Source organism: Myotis davidii, unplaced genomic scaffold (genome assembly GCF_000327345.1).
Source record: "Myotis davidii unplaced genomic scaffold, ASM32734v1 scaffold600, whole genome shotgun sequence".
Lineage (NCBI taxonomy): Eukaryota > Metazoa > Chordata > Mammalia > Chiroptera > Vespertilionidae > Myotis > Myotis davidii.
In genome coordinates, this window is record NW_006291976.1 from 702,703 (window position 1) to 724,351 (window position 21,649).

The 21,649-nt window shown below is 37.5% G+C and overlaps 1 protein-coding gene across 1 annotated transcript in view; it reads left to right on the top strand.

Moving 5' to 3' along the window:
* Positions 1 to 21,649, top strand: part of GUCY1A2 (guanylate cyclase 1, soluble, alpha 2) — a 237,160-nt gene that overhangs the window by 213,834 nt on the left and 1,677 nt on the right. Inside the window, exon 8 of the mRNA XM_006765341.1 lies at positions 2,526 to 2,680. Coding sequence (XP_006765404.1) covers positions 2,526 to 2,680 — 155 coding nt within the window. The remainder of the gene's footprint in view (positions 1 to 2,525; positions 2,681 to 21,649) is intronic.

Sequence of the window (21,649 nt, forward strand, 5' to 3'; positions counted from 1 at the left end):
TACACAATTTACCCTCTTCCAAATTAATATTGGGCCAGATCTTCCATACACATCTTGAGCTGAGAAATATATTGCTGATATTAGAGAGCCAACATGCTCAGTAAAATGAGCATGAGCGCCATCTAATGTCCAAATGGAATAAATATTGGTAACAACAGTAATATACAACAGGATTTAGGGTATGTACCAAAGGATTTAGCATTATTACCCTTTGGTTGGTTAATTGGTTCCTTTCTTTCCAATATTCGTGAATTGTTATTTTTTATATTATCACTTTCAGTTCTTTTATTTCATATAACAACCCCTTGAGTTAGTTTTTACTGTCTCAATTTTAAACTAAAAAACATTTTTAGAGATAAGAAACATTTGTAAATTTGTCTTTTTGTTGATGGAGGACCATATGATTCACATTTTGAAATAATTTCAAAACTTGAAAGATCTACAGAAATTAATAATTGTTTTTGTCAATGCCTGTTTCAAACTGATGACCATTCTGGTCCAGGCACCTTTGATAATACAAAGCTATAGAATCACAAACATCAAGAATCATTTCCTTTGATATTATTGTGCCCCTAATTTGTCAACTATTGCCAGTTTTGTACCATAAACTTTATCTTTTATGTGTCCCCATAAAAACAAAATCTAGTGGTACTTTAGGATAAATTTTAGTCTGGCTTCACTCATTATTTCAAACCACTTAAACCTGAAAAGGTGTGAAGATTAAGTGAGTTATCAGATATGGAATTGTGTATACCTTTTGAGGGGACACCCTATATATGACAAGATATGAAGAGGAACACAGTGATAAGAACTTGCTACCTGACCGACTAAGCGGAACAGAGCTAGATGCTGGCAATCTGGACCACTCACCTTAAATAAGTTTTCGGTAATGAAGTTACTAAGAGACTAATAAAAGTCTATAGTTTTGGGTGTCTATATTTTAGGTTTTAACTGATACTGCAGATTTGGTTATTTTGGTATAGATCAAGGGTATACAACGTCATTACTGAAACCTTATTTAAGTGTATATTAACTGCACCTTGAGAACTCCTTCAAGGCATAGACCAGACTAATGTTTATCAGATTCTCAGAGAATAAAATATACAACACTTATTTATAATTGAAATAGTTGTTTTTAAAGCTGTTATATGGTACCCTTTACATTAAGATCTTTATTGTACTCAGGTTATTTTTCTACACAAAGACACAGTTGATACAGAATATCCTAATGGAAATGCCATATTTTTTCTAACTAATTTGAAATGCCAACTGTGTCATATATCAATCACCTATATATGCATTGAAGTTTGGGGGGGGGGGACGCTATTTGTTTTATTAGTCTATGTCTCTGTGCATCAATATTATAACATCATGTACTACTTAAATGTTTATACAAAGACTTGATGTCTCATAGGGCAAATATTTCATCTTTTTCTTCTTAAGTATATCTTGGTTCCTCCTAATATATTGAATTTCAAAATAAATTTTAGAATCACTTTTTAAAGAGTAGATGACGAGGTTATTAGGACCTCAGCTAGATCACATTGGTTTTAACCTGTCTTATTGTGGATTGATACATGCAGAAGTCTCCAGTCTGATGAGCAGGGTTAGTCTAAGAGTAGCATTTTATTCTCACAACTATAGCAGCAATACCACACATGGTATTGAAAAGCTGACACGGCCCACCTAGTGGACATCTAGGGATCAGATGTTCTCCTCATTTCCAGAATTACACTCCCCTAGCAATAAGGGTAGCATTTTCCACTTGGTCGCCATTAGCTTTGGTTATTTGGGGTAGATCATGGGTATACAACTTAATTACTGAAACCTTATTTAATTGTATATTAAGTGCCTATTGAGGGCTCCTTCAAGGTGTGGACCAGACTAATATTTATCATATTCTCAGAGAATAAAATATACAACACTTATTTTACTCTTCAGGGTTTCAAATGACTCTTATGGACAGACACCATGGTTGAATGCTGTATAACTCCATTTTAATACCATGTTGGGGAATTTAGGCAATTTAGTCAACTTTCATCACTTACTATTGAGTGTCTACTTTGCTCTTGGTACAGAACTAAGTGTTGAATATTCAGCAATAAGGAAATACATATGGATTCTTCTCTCACGGGAAAAAATCCAACATTGAAATATAATAAACAGAAATATAAATATTTAATTTATAATTGTGTTTAAGGCTATGGAGGGGAAATGTGGTTTTATGAGAGAATAAATAACTGCAAGAAGAATAATACATTTTTCATGTATAGAGCATTTAATATACAAATTAAACCTGATTTAACTTGTAACATAACTAGATTTATGTAGCAAATTAAACGTAATTTTAATAAGTCCACTTATTCATTTATTTCACAGCATCCATGTTTATCCAGATATTGGGCTCACAATAACAACCAAGGCCTTTGAGGAGTTCATTGTTTGAGTGCATAATTAGCAGTACTTCTCATTAAAATAATCGCATACCAAATGAAAACATAATATATCCTTTTTCTTTTTTTTAGATGAGGATAGGCATTCATTCAGGCTCTGTGCTGGCTGGAGTTGTTGGGGTAAGAATGCCACGATATTGCCTGTTTGGAAATAACGTCACTCTGGCAAGCAAATTCGAATCGGGAAGCCACCCTCGGCGCATCAATGTCAGCCCCACCACCTACCAGTAAGTGTCTGGTTCCGTCCCCTGGTCTTTGGCACTGCCTTGGGCTAACATCCTATCATTTGTAAGACCCTGTTCCTTTTCTTGATTCTGCCATCACCTAAGATAATATCAGTCTATCTGCCCTGTCTGAAAGGTAGCAACTGTGACACAAACTTTTCTTCCCACCTGAGAGAGTTCATGGGAAGCCTCACTTGACTGAGAGGTAAATACATTTGTCATTTCCCACAGTCTCTGTTCTTCAGAGGTACACCTGCTTAAAATACATGAGAGCAAAGGTTAAGGGTTAAGGTTAAAGGTTAAGGTTACACTAGAACTCTAATATTTTCAAAATGTTCCTCAATGTTATGTAAATTAAAGGAATATGATAGAGAAGGTGGTTTGTCTGTTTTTCTTTTGAATATGAATATAAATAAGGACTCTCTCCAGTGAAATATATACTGGGTACAGAGTAAAACTTTAAACTCCATTTCTCATAAAGGTCTTATTTCACAATTCTACACTTTTTGACAGCTGAATTCATCCTTATTTTGTGCCTGGTAGATGTCATCTCACCCGGTAGATATTAAGTTCATATGGGCAGTGGCCACGTCTGTTTGGCTCATTATTATACACCCAGAATTTACCAATGTTTAGCACATCAGAAGCACTCTATAAATATTTACTGAACTAATGAATGAATGAATGCATTAATAAGATGGACTTCTCTAGAATAACAAAACAGTATGACTATCTCATCCCTGTAGACTTTCGCTTTCTGCTAGGCATTGTGTGCAAGCTGTTCAAATAGTGCCATGCTTTGGGTAACTTAGAAATTATTGTAAAACTGTAAATTAGAAATAGTGATCATTGCCTTTTTTAAAAAAGATTTTTTTATTGATTTTTTTTTGAGAGAGAGGAAGGGAGAAGGAGAGAGAGAAACACGGATTAGTTGCCTCCTGCCACCCCACCTACTAGGATCAAGCCCATAACCCGGGCATGTGCCTGGACCGGTAATCAAACCTGCAATTTTGGGACGAAGCCCAACCAACTGAACTACACAGACCAGGGTGATCATTGATATTTGTTATTAACCAGGCTACAAAAAACAAACAAACAAAAAACCCTCAAGTGGAAAATCTGAATATATAGGTAACACAATTTTACTATAATTTAAAAACAACAACAATGGAAACAAAGATAGACACACTGAGATGCCATGTAGAGATAGCTTCTCTGACTGGCACCAAATCATTTCATTCTTCCTAATGCTTTATAAACCAATTTTTACATTTAGTCTGTCCTCAAACCTTTTCCTTGCTCTTCCCTGTGTTCCTCCCTCCTTTTCTTTTTTCAACAAATGCTTGTGGAGTACCTACTATATTCCAAGCACTACGGTAGGCACTAATGTTATAATAATGAACCCCGTAAGTTTGATCTCTGCCCTTGAGAAGGAGACCACGGACTAAATGTTGGATGTGCCCAAGTAAACAATTAATTAAATAGAATGGGGAGGAGGTCAAGAAACCCTGATTAGAATATTAAAGTACGAGAAGGGGTGGACTAAAATGAGGAGGAAGAGATATAGCTGGTAAGTCAACTTAAGGGGTTTCAATCTAACCCTAAGAGCAGCAAAGGACATTGGAGAGTTTTTGTGTCTGTGTTTTTAGTTTTTTTGCTCCAAAGTGACTTTTTATTTACTTACTTCTTTTATTTTTTCCATCACTATTTATCCGCACTATGCCCTCCTCCACTTCCACTCTGCATTCACCACACTGTTGACCATGTCCATGACTTCCCTTTTTTTCTTTTTTGCTCAATCCCTCCACACCCTCCCAATGCCCTTTCCCCTCCACTCCTCCTCCTCCCCCACAGACACACCAGAGCTGTCTGCTTGCTCTCTATGAGTCTGTCTCTATTTTGCTTGGTAGTTAGTTTGTCCATTAGATTCCACATAAGAGTGAAATCAGATGGTGCTTGTCTTTCTCTGGCTGGCTTATTTCACTTAGCATAATGAAGAGTTTTGAGCAAAGGAGTGACTTGACCAGATTTGTACTTTAAAAAGATCACTGAAGTTACAGAAAGAACAGATTAGGAGGAGGGGAAGAGTAGTAATCTAGTGATTGAGAGAAGTCACCATATCCCCATTTCCTTGATTACTGAGATCTTAGAGTCCCAGCTTTCGCTTTCAAGTTGTCTTGCCGTGTTTCAGAAGAGTGGTTGGGCTTAGTGACTGAACATCCACTTTTATCTGGGATGCCATTAAAAACACGCTGGCCCCTGGTTAAGTTTCTAGCAAATTACATATGGCTATGTGATTTTAGTAACTGGGTTTTCATATTCTGGATCTTTTTGTGCTTAAGTATTTTCTGTTTGTCCCGTCTACCCAAGTCTATACAGTCCAGCTGTAAAATTGTTAGATTCCACATGGCACAGGCGATTTATGAACCTTCACCAGGATGCTCACAGGGAACTGCCACGATCGACTCCTGAGGGACATTCTCTATCAGGAGACAAAATTGCACTTTCTTAGAGCACATAAGAATATGTGAAATAAAACTGGAAATTTCAAGCTCTCACGAGCTTAAAACTTGGTTTTATTTCCTGAATTAAATTTGTAGAATATCCAATATAGTCTTGTCATCTTGGAATCTTCAGAGAGGTTTATACTGAATTTATTTTTAGTAAGACTATATGATTATCATAAATTTTGAGAGAGTGAATTATTTGGTTATTATGATAAATTGAAATAATTTTCTGAATGATTTATTTCAAATACATTTTGCCCCAAATATTTAAGTAGTAAATATTAATACTTTATTATATTTGCTCCAGTTATTATTTAATAAAAATAAATAAAACATTTCCTTTGGATTTTCCTCCCTTTCATTGTGACAAATAACCTAGAAATTTGCTGTATTTCAAAATCTAGTGTTTTATACATGAACTTTCTCATATATATATATATGTATATACAATAAAATTTTATTTTACCTGTTTTAATTTGTGTAAGTAATATGTCACTGTATGAACCTTTCTCTAACTTTTTAAAATTTCATATTTTAAGATTTATCCATATGGAGACATGTACCTGTAGCTCAACATTTTAATTACTATATTATTCCAGTGTATGACTATGCCATATTTTAATTTTACTCATGTATTCCTCTATTAATGAACACAAGGTTTTTAAAAATAATTTTTAATTATTAAAAAGTATGTTCCCATGAACATTACTTACCTGTTATTATATAAGTTTGCTACTTTACTTTCAGATGATATAAATAATTGAGTTTCCTATAGGTCATTAGAATTGAAATGATGAGCTATTGTTTATTTCAAAGTTAATTTGGATATAAGGAATGAAGATTTTAAAATCAGGGCCATAAATTTTGTATGAATGGCCTTCATTTTTCCAATAATGAACAAGGACCATTCCCTCTTCACCTAGAGCACTTTATTGCTGGACGAAAAGAAATATTTAATGACTTTTGAATTTTCCATGTTTGATGTTTTCCTTTCTGTTCAATAAATGTGATGTTTACTCATCTTTGTCTCCACTCATCCGAATTTAAAAATAATGCACACATTACAAATAATTGTCTTTTAGCACCAAGCTACTGATCTGTGAAACTGAAATAATTGCTTATGTTAAGGACAGTTTCAGCAAACTGGGAAATGGCATGAATAATCGAATGATTTGCCTGAGCCAATCATTACTTGTATTTCCTTGTTATTACAAGCTAAAAATGTAGAAAGACTCTTTAATTACTTTGATATAAAATCTTCCTTACACTTGAAGATTTTTGTTTTTCTCATTTTATAGTTGATCTATTTCTGCACTCTTCAGAAAGCCTATCTTTCATTCACTGTGGAAGGCCCCTTCTGTTAAAACCAAGTTGCCTTCTGACCACTGCTGTATAGACAGCTCACCACATCAGAGGATGTACATGGAGAAGGATGAGGTAGTGGATAAGTACACAAGCGTCAGAAGCAGAGTGCCTCGGTTGGAATCCAGGCTTTAAAACTTACTGCCTATGAAATATAACAACTTAACTTAGTATTAAATATGATGTGTATAAATCTCCTAATACTTGGAACACAGCAGACATCCATTTATTGCATCATCCTGTTTTTTCTATGAAGGAATAGACTATCTTATTCCTGCACTTGAGTCTCATATTTAATGAGCTTAGCCACGTTGAATTATGTGTAATAGTGCATTACAGACCTCATCTGGCAATCCCAAAGGTGTGGGTTTGGTTATTTGGGCAAAGGCATTTTGAGCTATGACTCAGTACCCAGCTAGTAATCACCTTATTCCTACAAGTTTTTATTAGCTAAGGCATCTTACTGATGACTAAGTCATAATTATGTGAGAAAAACGAACTGTTTTCGTGGCAAATACTCAAATTTAAGTAGCAGTACATTATTGCATATATGTTAATTAGGTTAACATAAACATTGACTTAAATGACACAAAGTTATTATCTTACAGGTGTCCCTGTCCACAGCAGGGCTGCACTCTTTAAACCAGTGGTTCTCAACCTTGGCCGCACATTAGAATCACCTGGGAATCTTTTTAACATCCTGATTTCTGGGCCTCATCCTCCGGAAATTCTATTTCTTTGTTGCTGATGTTGTGGCCCCACCCCATAATAAAGACACAGAATTTCCAGAGGATGAGGCCCAGAAATCAGGATTTTAAAAAGATTCCCAGGTGATTCTAATGTGCGGCCAAGGTTGAGAACCACTGCTTTAACCTGTTCGTTTGCCTCTTCCAGCTTTTAGAGGCCACCTGCATTCCCTTTTCACAGTTTCCTTTCTGTGCACCTGAAACCTATATAATTTTATTAACCAATGCCACCCCAATAAATTAAATTTAAAAAGAAAGAAAAATAGTAAAGCCAATAGTTAAACATTTCTCTGATGCTGTTCACATCTCTTTTTCTGACTCCTTTTCCTTCTTATCTGCTTTTAAGTTCCCCGTGATTATATTGGGTCCTTTGGATAATCCAGGGTAATTTCCCTCTTTTAAAGTCAGCTGATTAGCAACCTAATTCATCTTTGCTAACCGGTTCCAGGGATCCTGAAATAGAGTTGTTTTAGCCAAGGTGGAGAACCGCTGTTTTGGGGGGTGGGATGTTATCCTGCTCACAACAAGGGAAAATCTGAGGGTAAGATCTGCCCGGAGCTGTGGTACAGCCCTACTTATGCTTTGCACTTAGCTGCTCCCCTATCCAGCCCCACTGTATGTCCTCTGGTCGGGTGAGCTGTTTATATTGCAGTGGTCAGAGGCAACTGGGTTTCAACAGAAGATGGGTTTTTCACAGTGAATGAAAAATAGGCATTCTGAAGAGTCCAGAAATATATCAACTATAAAACGAGAAAAGAAAAGCAAGCTTGTGAGTTTAACATACTTTTTAATGCATCAATTATGTAAAAAGAAAAAAAAATCTGAGAAAGAAAAGAACTTTTGCACGATGAATGCTCTGGCTTCTAGAGGATTTTTTCAGGAACTAAAGGAATAGATTCCTGAAAAGGGAAACCGGCTTCAGGGCTGTCCTGGTCATTTCATGCTGCTATTACACAGTACTGTAGACTGGGTGCTATGGACCACAGAAATCTTTTCTTGCAGTTGTGGAGGCTGGAAAGTGGAGGTCATGGTGCCAGCAGGGTCAGGTCCTGCAGGGAGCCCTCTTCGTATCCTCACTCAGAGGAGAGAGGGAGAGAACGCAAGCTCTCTAATGACTCTTATAAATGAGCATTAATTCACAACAGCACGGGAGGAACTGGAGAGCATTGTGCTAAGCGAAATAAGCCAGTCAGAGAAACATAAATATCACACGATCTCACTCATTTATGGAAAATAGTGAATAACATAAACTGATGAATAAAAACAGATCCAGAGACAGAGAAGCATCAATCAGACTGTCAAACCACAGAGGGAAGGTAGGGGAGGGTGGGGGTATGGGGGAGCGATTAACCAAAGGACTTGTATGCTTGCATATGAGCCTAACCAATGGACACAGACACCAGGGGGGTGAGGGCATGAGTGGGGAGTTGGGGCAATGGGGAGATAAGGACACATATGTAATACCTTAATCAATAAACAAAATTTGAAGAAAACCAAAAAAAACAGAGCACTAATTCTATTCATGAGAGCCCCACCTTCATGGCTTCCTCTAATTGTTCTCATAGTAACTTGCACCCAAAGTCCCCACCTTCTAATGCCATCACATTAGGGGGTAGGGTTTCAACCAATGAGTTTTGAGAGGATACAAACATTAAGTTCATAACAATGACTAAATTACATTTCTATATTTAAGAAGCAGTAGAGTCTGCCAGTGTAGCTCAGTGGTTGAGCGTCAAGCTACGAACCAGGAGGTCACAGTTAAATTCCTGGTCAGGGCACATGCCTGGGTTGTATGCTTGATCCCCAGTGTGGGGCGTGCAGAAGGCAGCCAATCTATGATTCTCTCTCATCATTGATGTTTCTATCTCTCCCTCTTCCTTCCTCTCTGAAATCAGTAATATATATATATAATTTAAGCAGTAGAGTCCTTGGCTTGAGGAAGAGATTTATGAGCAGTCCTGAAAAACATGGAATTTTTACAAAGCTGACTGCAGTCTCCACACTTTGCAATCTGCCCTCAGATGTAGCTACCCCCGTATAATCTCTAAAAAAGCTGGGCATCCAAGAAGTTGTAATAGTTAGCTTACAGCTATCTTTAGACAACAAGAACCAAGCTTAAAATTCCCAAACAGCATTGTTTGTGCTTGAGTTTGGTATATAAATTCCTAGCCTAGGAATCGGAAGAACTGAATCTCATCTTGATTCAGATATTAACTTGCTGTGAAATTTTTGGCAAACCAGTTAATGTTTCTGAGCTTGGTCTCCTCATACCTACAATGAGGAAGACCAAGATGATCTCCAACATATCTTTTACCTCTAAAACGTCATGATAGCAATAGCAAACATTTATTGAATTACTTATTTTCTCTAAGCAATTTCTCCTCATTATATTTGCCATATTTTTCCGTGAATAAGATGCTATTTTTGTCTAAAGTCCTTAGACTGAAAATCAAGGGGCATCTTATACACAGGAGTCAGCTGCATGGGTGCATAGCTGCCCATACCTCGTCCAACAGGCTTCCTCCAATCACAAGCTTTATTGTTACTGACGTCAGCTGATGTTGTAATTGGAGGAGGAGGTGGGAGTGCGTAAATGCAACAGGGACCGGAGTGTTCTGAGCCTGTAAAGATGTGAAAAAATAAAAAGATAAATACCAGTAAGCGATTGTCTTACTCTGCTGCACGGGTGCATAGCTGCCCATACCTTGTCCAACAGGCTTCCTCCAATCACAAGCTTTATTGTTACTGACGTCAGCTGATGTTGTAATTGGAGGAGGAGGTGGGAGTGCGTAAATGCAACAGGGACTGGAGTGTTCTGAGCCTGTAAAGATGTCAAAAAATAAAAAGATAAATACCAGTAAGCGATTGTCTTACTCTGCAAACTTCAAACTGAATGTAATCACCTATGCAAAAGAGCATGGGAATAGAGCTGCAGAGAGACAATTTGGACCTCCTCCCACTGAGTGTATGATCAGAAAGTGGAGAAAACAGACGAAAAACTCCTTAAGATGCCAAAAAAGAAGAAGGCCTTACGAGGAAAACCAGCAAAATGTTTAAAATATTGATTTTTTTATTTTGGGTTGGAAAAGTGGGGGCATCTTATACAGGAAAAATACAGTAATCTTCACAGCCAATCCGCGCGTTAAAGGTTGTTGTTATTTTTATTTTTCAGAGAAGAAACAGACTTAGGAAGGTTAAATAAGCCACCAATAACACACAGCTAAATAAGGGTGTGAGTCAGAATTTAAATTCATAGCTGCCTTACTCTACTAGAGCCTGAGTTCTTACCAATGCCAAACTGACTTCAGAGTCCATAACTAATGGAAAGGAACAATAATTCCGAATATAACTTGCCGGGTTGTGAGGGTTTCCTCTGTGAGAGAATGGTGAAGAGAACAGTAAGGCCCTAGCTCAGTGATGGCGAACCTATAACACGCGTGTCAGAGGTGACACGTGAACTCACTTTTTTTTTGGTTGATTTTTCTTTGTTAAATCGCATTTATATATATATATATATATAATATCAAAAATATAAGCCTTTGTTTTACTATCTCATTATCTTAATTTTGCAAGGGGAAAAAGCAGGGTCTAATAAAAATTTTTTTTTTTTTTTAAAAGAGAGAGCAGTAAGGAGCCAGCGGGATCAGAGCAAGGGAGATTCTGTTCTGTTTGTCTGCCTGCAGGACATTTGGTCCTTTCAAAACATACGTGGAGACATTTGGTTCAACCAGGTCATCTACCGACCCCATGTACAATTGCCAGAAAGGTTATCATTGGCAAACCAGCCACGATACAATTATTGGACTAATAAAACATGATCGTATTTTTAGTGTATTAATCCCATAAACTAAAAGTATCAATAGAGGTTATGGGCTATTTGAACCCAGCGACTTTTATAAGCCTGGAGTTTTTGACAGGACCAAATTTCCGCTAATCTTCTTTCCAGACTCTGAATATATAAAAATGCCAGGTTTTACTTTTCATTCTCAGGGTAATAAAGAGGAGGTATGGTCTTCCTAAAATAGTTTCCTGGTGTCTCCATATTTCTAACCACATCAGTATCTGTAACTCTGAACCCAAACATGTGGGCATATATGAACAAAGCTTCAAAAAACAGAGGCTTCCAAGTTAAACAGAAAACTGTCCTGCTATGCAGGATTTAACTTTATAGGCAATATGGAGGAATGCATCTTTCTAGTATATTGAGATATGCATGGAATAATTGAAGAAAGGTGAAGTAATGTAGGTATATTCTTTCCATGTAAAAGTTAGTTATTAATACTAGTTAAAAGCAATAGTTGGAAAATCTGCTTCTATTCCTTTGTCAATATAATTATTGTATACTACAGGCCCGGTGCACGAATTGCTGCACTGGTGGGGTCCCTCGGCCTGGCCGGCGATCAGGGCTGATCAGGGCCATCTTGCTGAGTCCCAATAGTCTGGACCCCGGTAGCAAGCTAACCTACTGGTTGGAGTGTCTGCCTCCTGGTGGTCAGTGCATGTCATAATGACTGGTCGAGCGGTTGACCAAATGGATTTGTTATTGTATTGTTACATTAAGTAAAACGACCAAATGGTTGACCAATCAATTGGTCAGACATTTAGCATATTAGACTTTTATATACTAGTGTAGAGATGACTGAGATACTATATTGTAAATACTCCTCTTCCTACTTAATGTGGAAAAGACATCCAACAAACTTCAGGAAATTTCTGTCCAGTAGTTCACCTCTAGCCTTCTGTCTTTTAAAAAATCAAAATGCTCATCTGCACTAGTGACTTGATATTTAAAGAAAATAAAAAGTATTTGGGCTGATCAAAAGGCGGTCGGTCCTGTTGGTCTTTTACGTGACTTTATTGATCTTCTTATGGTTTGTAGAAGCACCAAAACAGTAAACATGATATTTTACAAAAGAAAAATATCAGTAAAGACAAATGACTTCATAATTTTCTGAAAACAAAAACTTGAGCTGTGCCTCGAGTTATATTTTCATTTTTCCAATTACAGATGACAACATTAATATTATCCTTCTAACTGTGCCAATAAAAGTTCCATCTAGAAAAATTGAATGAGATATTTTACTCATTTAGACATTTTTATTTTTTCTTTCTTTCTTTGTCTCCCTGCTGTATCAAATATCATTTTCCCCCAGAAAAATATAATTTTAAATATTGGAAATCATAAACCTTCCTAATTTTAAAACATAAATCTGGCCTAGTTTTTGGCCTTTAGAATATTCCCCTCAGTCATTCTATGTATTCACTAGCATCCTTAAGGTCATAATGGTGAAGTATTTGAGGATCAGAATACAATGTTGTGGTTATTTTTATAGTAAAAATTGTACATACATACCCATTTGTTCACTTCTATAGGACTTAAAGTAGTTGTCAGAATTAATGCAAAAATAAATAAATACTGGCACTTTTTAATAGCTTTTTATTATTTCAGAGATAGGAAATGAAACAGAGTCTGACAATGTTGACTTTTTCTTCTTCGTGGTTTGGTTGATTATTTGGCATATGATTATTTGGTCCATATGCTTAGCCCAGAGGTTGAATGTAGAGTATTTCTGGTTCTGTATTAGGGCACATTCCTTACTATGTATGAAGGCTGTTTTTTTTTTTTTGTTTTGTTTTCCCATGACAGTAATGCTAGAAAGTAAATTACCCAGTTTAGTTTTCATAATTTAAAGGCACTGATCTGATTCATATCAATAGTTCTTATATAGGAAACATCTATTAATTGCACACACAAAAAATGAATTTTTATGAAGTATAAATAGCTCTTTTCTTGGCCATGAATATGTTTATAAAAAATGCCAAGTTCAACAAAATTCCCCACATTATCTAAATTACTGTAAAGTGAAAATTTACCAAGATAATTGAGGGTAACCTAAAGCAAGAGGGAAAACCAACCCACATTTTCTTTTCTCTTTCTCCTTTAAAAACGGTACCATTTCAGGTGACCTGGAGGACAGTGTTTATTTTGCAACTAACAAATGATAAAAGACACTGAATTTTTTAGATGTTCAAATTTTAGCTAAAAAGGCCAAGTAGAAAAGTAACTTTTAGACATTTATTGGCTATGGGACCAATTAAAGTATTTGATTTACAAATCCAGGGTAGAAGAGAGATAAACTAGTATTGTTGAAGTGTTGGGGTGTTGTGTAGTATTTAAGGGAGTCTTAGGGTTAGCGTGTTCATGAGTTTCCTGCACGTGCTGTGTGCTTACTCACATGTGTACTCTATGGAAAAACCTTTCTTCTGATGCTTTCAGTAGATTTCCAAAGTGACCCATAATTCAGAAACCATTACAAATTGCTCCTGGCTAATTAAATCAGTGAATGACCAATAAAAGACATCAGGAGATGGTAGCTCACACTACCGCTCTGCCACCAATTAGTTTATGACCCTACATAAGTCACATGAGTAATCTCATCCTCTGCTTCCCAGGAGGTAGAAAACAATTGGGTCTAGATTTCTTTATAAAAAGTTTACCCTAAATCCTGAAGTAGAAAAAAGGACATCAATGGAAAAGCAATGAAATCTGAATAGAATCCGTAACTTACATAATAATAATATACTTTTATTAATTTCTTAGTTTTGACAGGTATATACCAGGTTATATAGAAGGTTTATATGAGGGAAAACCAAGTTAAGAGTTTAGGAGAACTCAGCTGTATATAGTATCCTTGCAATGCTTCTGTAAATATGAAATTATTTCAAAATAAAAAGTTTATTTAAAAGATTATTACAGCTCTATCCAGTTTGGCTCAGTGGATAGAGTGTCAACCTGATGACTGAAGGTTCCTGGGTTCTATTCCAGTCCAGGGCACTTACCTAGGTTGCAGGCTCAATCCCTGGCCCTGGTCAGGGTGCATGCAGAAGGCAGCCAATCGATGTGTCTCTCTCTCTCTCCATGTCTTTTCTTCCTTTCCACTCTCTCTAAAAATCAATGGAAAAATATCCTTAGGTGAGGATTAACAACACAAAAGGTTATTGCAGTTCTAACGTCGAGTGAGATTGAGAATTTATTTTCAGCTTAGATATAGTGGGCCTTACATGCTATTGGAGACCCACTGAATGTTTTTGAGTCTGGAAACAACACGATGAAAGGAAAACATAATCAGAGGTGATGTTCCACATGGAGCAGAATAAGGAAAATTAGAGGAAATAGGACTGTTAAGAAGAGACTGTTATTCCAGGCCTGAGGTATGGTCATGAACTAGAACTGTGGCAGTGGAAACAGAAGGAAAACCAATCAAGTATGAACACCATTAAAGAAGTAATTACAGCTCAGCCAGTGTGGCTCAGTGATTGAGCATCAACCAGGAGGTCACAGTTCGATTCCCAGATAGGGCAGGTTGTGGGCTCCTCCCCACTATGTGGCATGCAGGAGGCAGCCTGTCAATCAATGATTCTAGCTCATCATTGATGTTTCTCTCTCTCTCCCCCTTTTCCGTCCTCTCTGAAATCAATAAAAATATATTTTAAAAAGGAAATAATTACGGGGCCAACTGGGCAAAAAAATGTATACATTCTATTTATTGTGTGGTCAGTGCTGAGCCTTAAAACTGGAAAGCCGTTTTTCTATTGTTACTCATTTTTTTAAAAAAAAATAATCCCTTATGCCTTTTTCTTTCAAAATTCTTGCTTTGGGGTTAATATGTAATCAGACTTCTAAACCAATTTCTCTTTCTCCCTTTTTCTCATATATGTGCATTGTTTTTTAAAGGAATTTTAAAAAGTTTATATCATTATAATTGATATAAATTACATAATTTATATAATTATATATGACAACATATCATATATTGGATTTGTTATTGTATTGTTACATTAAGTAAATAGGTATGTTTCAGTTTCCCTCAAAACAAAGCAATGCACCATCCAGTAAAAAAGGTCATGGATTACATTATGAGAATGCTTTTTTTTAATCCTCACCCAAGGATATGTTTTTATTTATTTTAGGGAGAGAGAGAGAGAGAGAGAGAGAGAGAGAGAGAGAGATTGAAGTGAGAGAAACATCGATCGGTTGCCTCCCTTATGCGCCTCTGCCAGGGATCGAAACTCCAACCTAGGCATGTGCCCTGACCAGGAATCGAACCTGCAACCTTGTGGTGTACAGGATGATAATCCAACCAACTGAGCCACCCAGCCAGGACAGAGTACATTTCACTATCTAACAAAATAGAGTAATTTTGGAGAAGTCATTTTTCAACTAGAGCATTGAAAGTGGTCTCAATTGGAACTTAATATAATTTTAATTTTAAAAATAGTAAGTTACAGTTGACATTCAGTAATGGTTTCGGGTGCACAGCACAGTGGTTAGACATTTATATGACTTACTAAGTGATCCCCTTGATAGAGACTGAATGCTTTATCAGTCAGTTCCTCTCACTGTTCTTTTGTGTGTAATGCTCTGTGCACTTGGAGAAATTTCTGCTCTAAATTCTACACTCTAGAATCATTTTCATCTCTGATTAAAGATTCTCATGCATTCGTCACCCACTACTGAATCAAAATTGCTCTATAATCAGTTTTTATGATATTGGCCAACAGAGCAGTGTTTTCTCTGGAAATCTTACTTGAGATTTATTCTCAGTGACATGAGCTGATTTGCTATTATGCCACCTGTATAGGCTGCCAGGGTGACCCTAAAATGTAAGAGACCAAATTTACAGAGTTTACCCTCTAACCTCTTCACCTGTCTCATCCCAATTTAATAACTTACCATAGATGTTCTCCACAAAAATTAGTATTTCTGAGAAACATCCCATCAAGGGAATTTATAAGGAGTGTGTGCTGTAAACATTGTGCAAGAAAAAATTAAAAGTTGTTTTTTGTGTTTTCTTTTGAAAGGAAAAGAGTTTACCTTTCATTTCTAGCCCCTAAATATTTCTTCAGGCTGACTTGACTTCTTTGCACTGGAGTCATTACAACTCGGTGTGTTCTCTGTACAGTGTACCTAGGCTAACTCCTCTGCTGTTGGTTCAGGAACACCTAAACTATAGAATGCAGAATCTCCTAAAATTGACTCTGGTCCTAATTTTATTTATTTATATTCAAATTAATGAAGGCTGGTCCATTTCCAAAAACAAATGGGCTTCTTTCCTTCCTTTTTACTCTGCCCTTTGTCTTTTATGCAGAAAGGCCAGCACGATGATGAACTTGTTTATAAGAAAGAATTTTGGTTCGAGTAGTGAAAATATGTGAGGCATTATTTAATTTACAAAAACTGATTAGAGGTACCTTTTATAAGCTCTCATCTGTCATCTCTTTTTTAAGTTCTGGCTGTTGACATGTAAACATTTTGAGTGAGTGATTTGAATTTCAAATCTGTTTGGCATTTAGACTGTTGAGTGGAGTTTTGAGGCTGTTAAAGGTCAAAATTGATAGTAGCCACAGAAACCAATGGCGCGAAATCATTTTTAGCTATTCAGCATTCCAAAATTCAAGAATTTCAGAGGCATTAGTTTTGACACTGAAATGGGAAACGCATGCCAGAATGTGTGCTCCAGCAAACCCCAGGCATGCAGACTATGGACTCCGCAGTAAGCATGCTTTGCCATTAATATTAACTCAGGGCGTTGCAGACAGCAATGAGCCAGGGTGTCACCATAGTGCCGCTGAGGCATTTTGCCTTAAACTTTTCAGGATACATATAGGGAAAGTATCACTTTTTGAAAACATGGGTTAACTTGAATTTTCAAACCTACCAAGTGGCAATCTTATAAAATTGCCACCAAATCTGCAACTTAAAATTTGCATAAGTTTGGTAACCTTAAAATGCATAAAAATTTGGTAAGATCCTTCTTCACTTTTACTTCATAGTGAGCTCGAGTCTTACTTTTCTTATTTGGATGGGAGTTTTATTGCCAGGGAATCTTTTACTTCATAGTGAGCTAGATTCTTACTTTCCTTATCTGGATGGGAGTTTTATTTCCAGGGAATGAGTCACTGAATTTCATGGGATTTTATGCTGCCTAGCTGACTCATAGCTATCATTTCATGGGGCTTATCTTCAAACTGCATCAGGTGTTGGAGCAGTGAAGCACAGAGCAGAAACACAGAGCAGATTAGTTCTTCTCTCCACTCAGGTGGGAAGAAGAAGGTGCATAGAAAAAAAAAATGAAGGAATTACAGAACACTTAGAAAACACAAGGAATCTTCATCTTTAAAAATTTTTCAGAACTGTCATCATTCTCCAACACTCGAAGACATAGTAGCTACTGCCATTATAGAGGCCAAATGCGTTCCTTAGCAAAAATGCGTTCAGATGAATAATTAGCAACAAAGACTTCTAATTTACCACAGCAGATCGACCCCCTGGATTTTTCATTCATCTCTTCTGAAACAATAGTAAGCTGGTAGTGAAGACAGAAAAGAAATGTAGCCCTCCTCCAGCGTGCACATACAATGGTCAGGGGAACCCCACCACGCCACAAAATCTTGCCACACATAAAACTTCCAAACAAATGTCAATGCCTCACACTTAGAGACTTTCAAGGATATTAGTCATTTGTTGAGTGCCTTTAACATGAAAGAGGAAGATCAAAATAAACAAGCAGACAACACCCCCTCCCACCAAAAGACAACAACAAAAATTGGTTGTTGGAGAAAAGGGGGAAATGGGCGCCCAGGAGCCCAGTGAGTCAGAGCAGCTCCCTTTCTGCAGTGGTGAGGGAGGAGCCCACCAGCCTCCATGGCACCCCACGCCCCGCCCCCCATGCTTGGGGGACATTCATTGATCCAAAGCAGCAGTGAATTTTCATCTCGAAAATCAATTTGTAGAAAAACTCTGTTACAAGGAGGAAGGGTGACAGGCAGGTAAACTAGGATTTGTGTGGCTTCTAAATATTCACTAAACATGTGGCTGAAACTCCCGAGTTGTCTGTCAACCAGCTGGGGATTACAGCTGAGGATTAATTTAGATTTATGAAGGATGTAAGCTTCCGTATCAGTCCTGAGTTGCTGAAGAAATGGATTGTTAGGCCGAGCTTGAAAGCCAGCCCAGGGACTTGGACTTACTCTAACATTTCGGAGGGGATCAGAGGCTATGCAGTGACCGGTGTCTAAATCCCTAATCCCCGCATACACATTTGATCATTTGTTCACACCGTGACTCATATCACCACCAAGCAAGCTGTGTGAAACGCCTCCCCTGACCTCCTGCACAGCCCACCAGTAACTCATTCAGATGGTCCTATTGGAAATAATCTGGATATTGCCCTTCAGTGTTCATAGCTGTAAAGGCTGCTAAACCCTGGATATCACAGGAGCTTGGGCCCATTCATCCTTGCGTGCTATCCTTTTTATTTGAAAGGTAATACTGTATTTAGTTATTGATAGCAAAATGTTTACTTGGAAAAGAATAAGACCTGATGAAAGCTTGTTGTCTGTTATTTTTGGGGCACAGTATATAGACGATGTATTTAAATTGTGAGAAGATTGATTTATTATGAAGAGCTTCATCCCAGCCAAAGTACAGTGAATTATTTTAAACTCATAGCATCCAAAGCAGTGCCTGCCCCCTTCTTTTAGTCATTTACAAGTACTTTCATAGATGTAACCCAGTTTATTTTTCAGTGTCAGAATATTCCAATTATAGCAAAATATCAAGACCTTGGTGAAACAAACCAACCATGGAAGAGAGAAACTAGAGGGCTTAAAATATGAGGCAGGGGTGGAGGTTGGGAAGGGAATGATTATCTGGGAACTTATATGTACACTAGAGGCTCGATGCACGAAATTCGTGCAAGCGTAGGCCTTCCGTCCCCTGGCTGCTGGCATCAGCTTCCTTCTGGCACCTGGGACCCAGCCTTCCCTCACAGCCTCAGCTTCATCTGGAAGGTCATCTGGAAGGATGTCCAATCTAATTTAGCATATTATGCTTTTATTATTATAGCTATGCATAACTCATGGACATAGGCAATAGAGTGATGAAGGCTTGGGGGCGGGGCACGGGGTGAAGGGCATCGATGTAAAAACACACAAACAAAGGGGACATCTATAATACTTTCAACAATAAAGATAAATTAAAAATATATATCAGGAGAGAGGGATGTAGCTCTCTCCTGTTTGTTGATTATGGGTCCTTAAGGAAACTTGGAAAGATTGAGTTTATGGTCTATTTTATACTCGGTGGAAGTGAACTTCATTGCTCTGCTTCTTGTCTTTTGTACTAAGATCCACAGCCATCATTCCTTCTTTTTTCCTACGGAATTTCCTCCTTTGAATTGTATCATGTGGGCTACCATATGCTGTCTTGTACTGCTAATTTGTTTCTATCAGTATTTCTTGTCTTTTAAATTTTATATTAACTCATTCTGGGTATCCCCACTTACTCCTCTCCTTGCAGAGTACAATTTTAGCATGCAACAGGCACTCAATAAGTGTCTGTTGATGGATGGATATCACTGATTGACACCCACATGTTGCACATCGATAGATGTTCTATTTGAGTGAAACAAAACTGTTGTGGAATTCATTGTTAAATTAAACTATTGTTTAGGGAATCTGAACATATATCTGAAGTGGTTGATGATACAGGATATGTAAAGAACATCAACATCTGTTAAAACAAAAATGAAGCGCCCAGTACTGATGACTTCTGTATGATTGCCATTGGGCCCAAGCTATATCTCAGTTTAGTTTTGTGTTGGAAAGCTACCTTAGTGTAGTCTTATTATTTTCTGTAGGGCTAAGCTTGACTAGGAATTAACAGATCTGGGTTCCAGTTCCAGTGTCCCCATTGTCTTGTTACTTCCATGAGCAAATCACTGTGATTTATTCTGGACTCACCTTCACCCTCCATATATTTGTCAGAGAAGAGCATGTCTGGCTTTGGCATAGAGCTATCTTATGTGGATGTAATGAGATAAGGCATTTGAAAGAATTTTGAAATGTTAGAATAAGCCTCATTTTCTTATACCCCTAGTTAATATTATCATCATATTCTATTTTTAAAGAAATGGTGAAATAGAACTGCTTTTTAAAATTATTTACAAAGCAAAATACTATTAACTGTGGTTCATAAAAGTAAATATAGATTGTTCATATTATAAGAATTCTTAGTACCACCAACTGTTATTTTCAGAGAGTATGTTTTGTCCATCAAGAATGTTTGAGAAGGAATGATTATTTGTTCTTATTTTTAGTGAATAAATGATGATCATTGCTTGTGCAATGATCTTACATTTTCACACATCCTTTGTTCTCCTTCCTCTTATTGCCTCTTTTGACTTTGCCTTCTCTCTGTCACAGTGACTCCTTTCCTCAACCCACCTGTTCCATTGCATAGCTTGTTAACATTAACCTGTCTTAGGAAGATGCGTTGTTTTTAGGAAAAAGGTGATGGGCTTGGCTCCACTATGCCTTCCAAATAAAGTCTAAACTTTTAGTTTAGGATTTCAAAGCTTTGTCTTAACTTACTGCTTCAGCGTTAGCGCTCATTCTGACCTTATTCTGTGAGGGTATCACATGATTGGAAATGTGTTGATCCTGATCATAATTTTCTTGTTTCTAAACCTTTGATCTGTTGTACTCCACGTTCACTTGTTGGAAGTCTTTGCATCTTGAAGTGCTGTCTCTCCTAGGAAGATTTGGTGAGCTTTGCCTACAAATGTTTTTTTTCTCTTCTAGACTTCAGTGCCTTTAATATCTACTTTTCTTGGGGGATCTAGTCCATTCTCTTTTATATGACTTTTATATTACTGTAGTTTTCTGTGTTTATTCAGTAACTAGAGGCCCAATGCACGAAAATTCGTGCACTGGGGAGGGGCCGTTCCTCAGCCTGGCCTGAGCCCTCTCACAGTCTGGGAGCCCTCAAGGGATGTCTTACTGATGGCTTAGGCCTGCTCCCTGCAGTCTGGTCTCCCTCTGCGGGAGTTGACCTGGCAGCAGATCAGAGGCTGGCACCCCCTTTCCCCCCCGCCATTGCCCCTCTGCTGCTGCTGGTTGCTGCCACCTCCTCCCCCTCCCATCGCCGTCCCCTCCCTCTGCCCACTGGCATGGGCCTTGGCTCTGCTGCCGCCAGTTGCTCGCTGGCCCTGCCCCCTGCCGACTGGTCGTTCTGCCATTTGGTCAATTTGCATATTACACTTTTATTATATAAGATTATTTTCTGCTCCTTTTATTCCCTGTTTCTATCTCTGTTTATTCAGTAATTATTTTCTGCTCCTTTTATTCCCCGTTTCTATCTCTGTTGATAAAACTTTGAGCTTCTTTGGCCGTGTTCTACTTATCATTATATTCTGAAGTGTCTAGAAGATTTTTCTTGGGCAGTAAGAAGCAGCCCATAAGAGTTGTTGAATGAAGTTGAATTGCAGGGCCACATCTTTAGGCATGAGTATCAA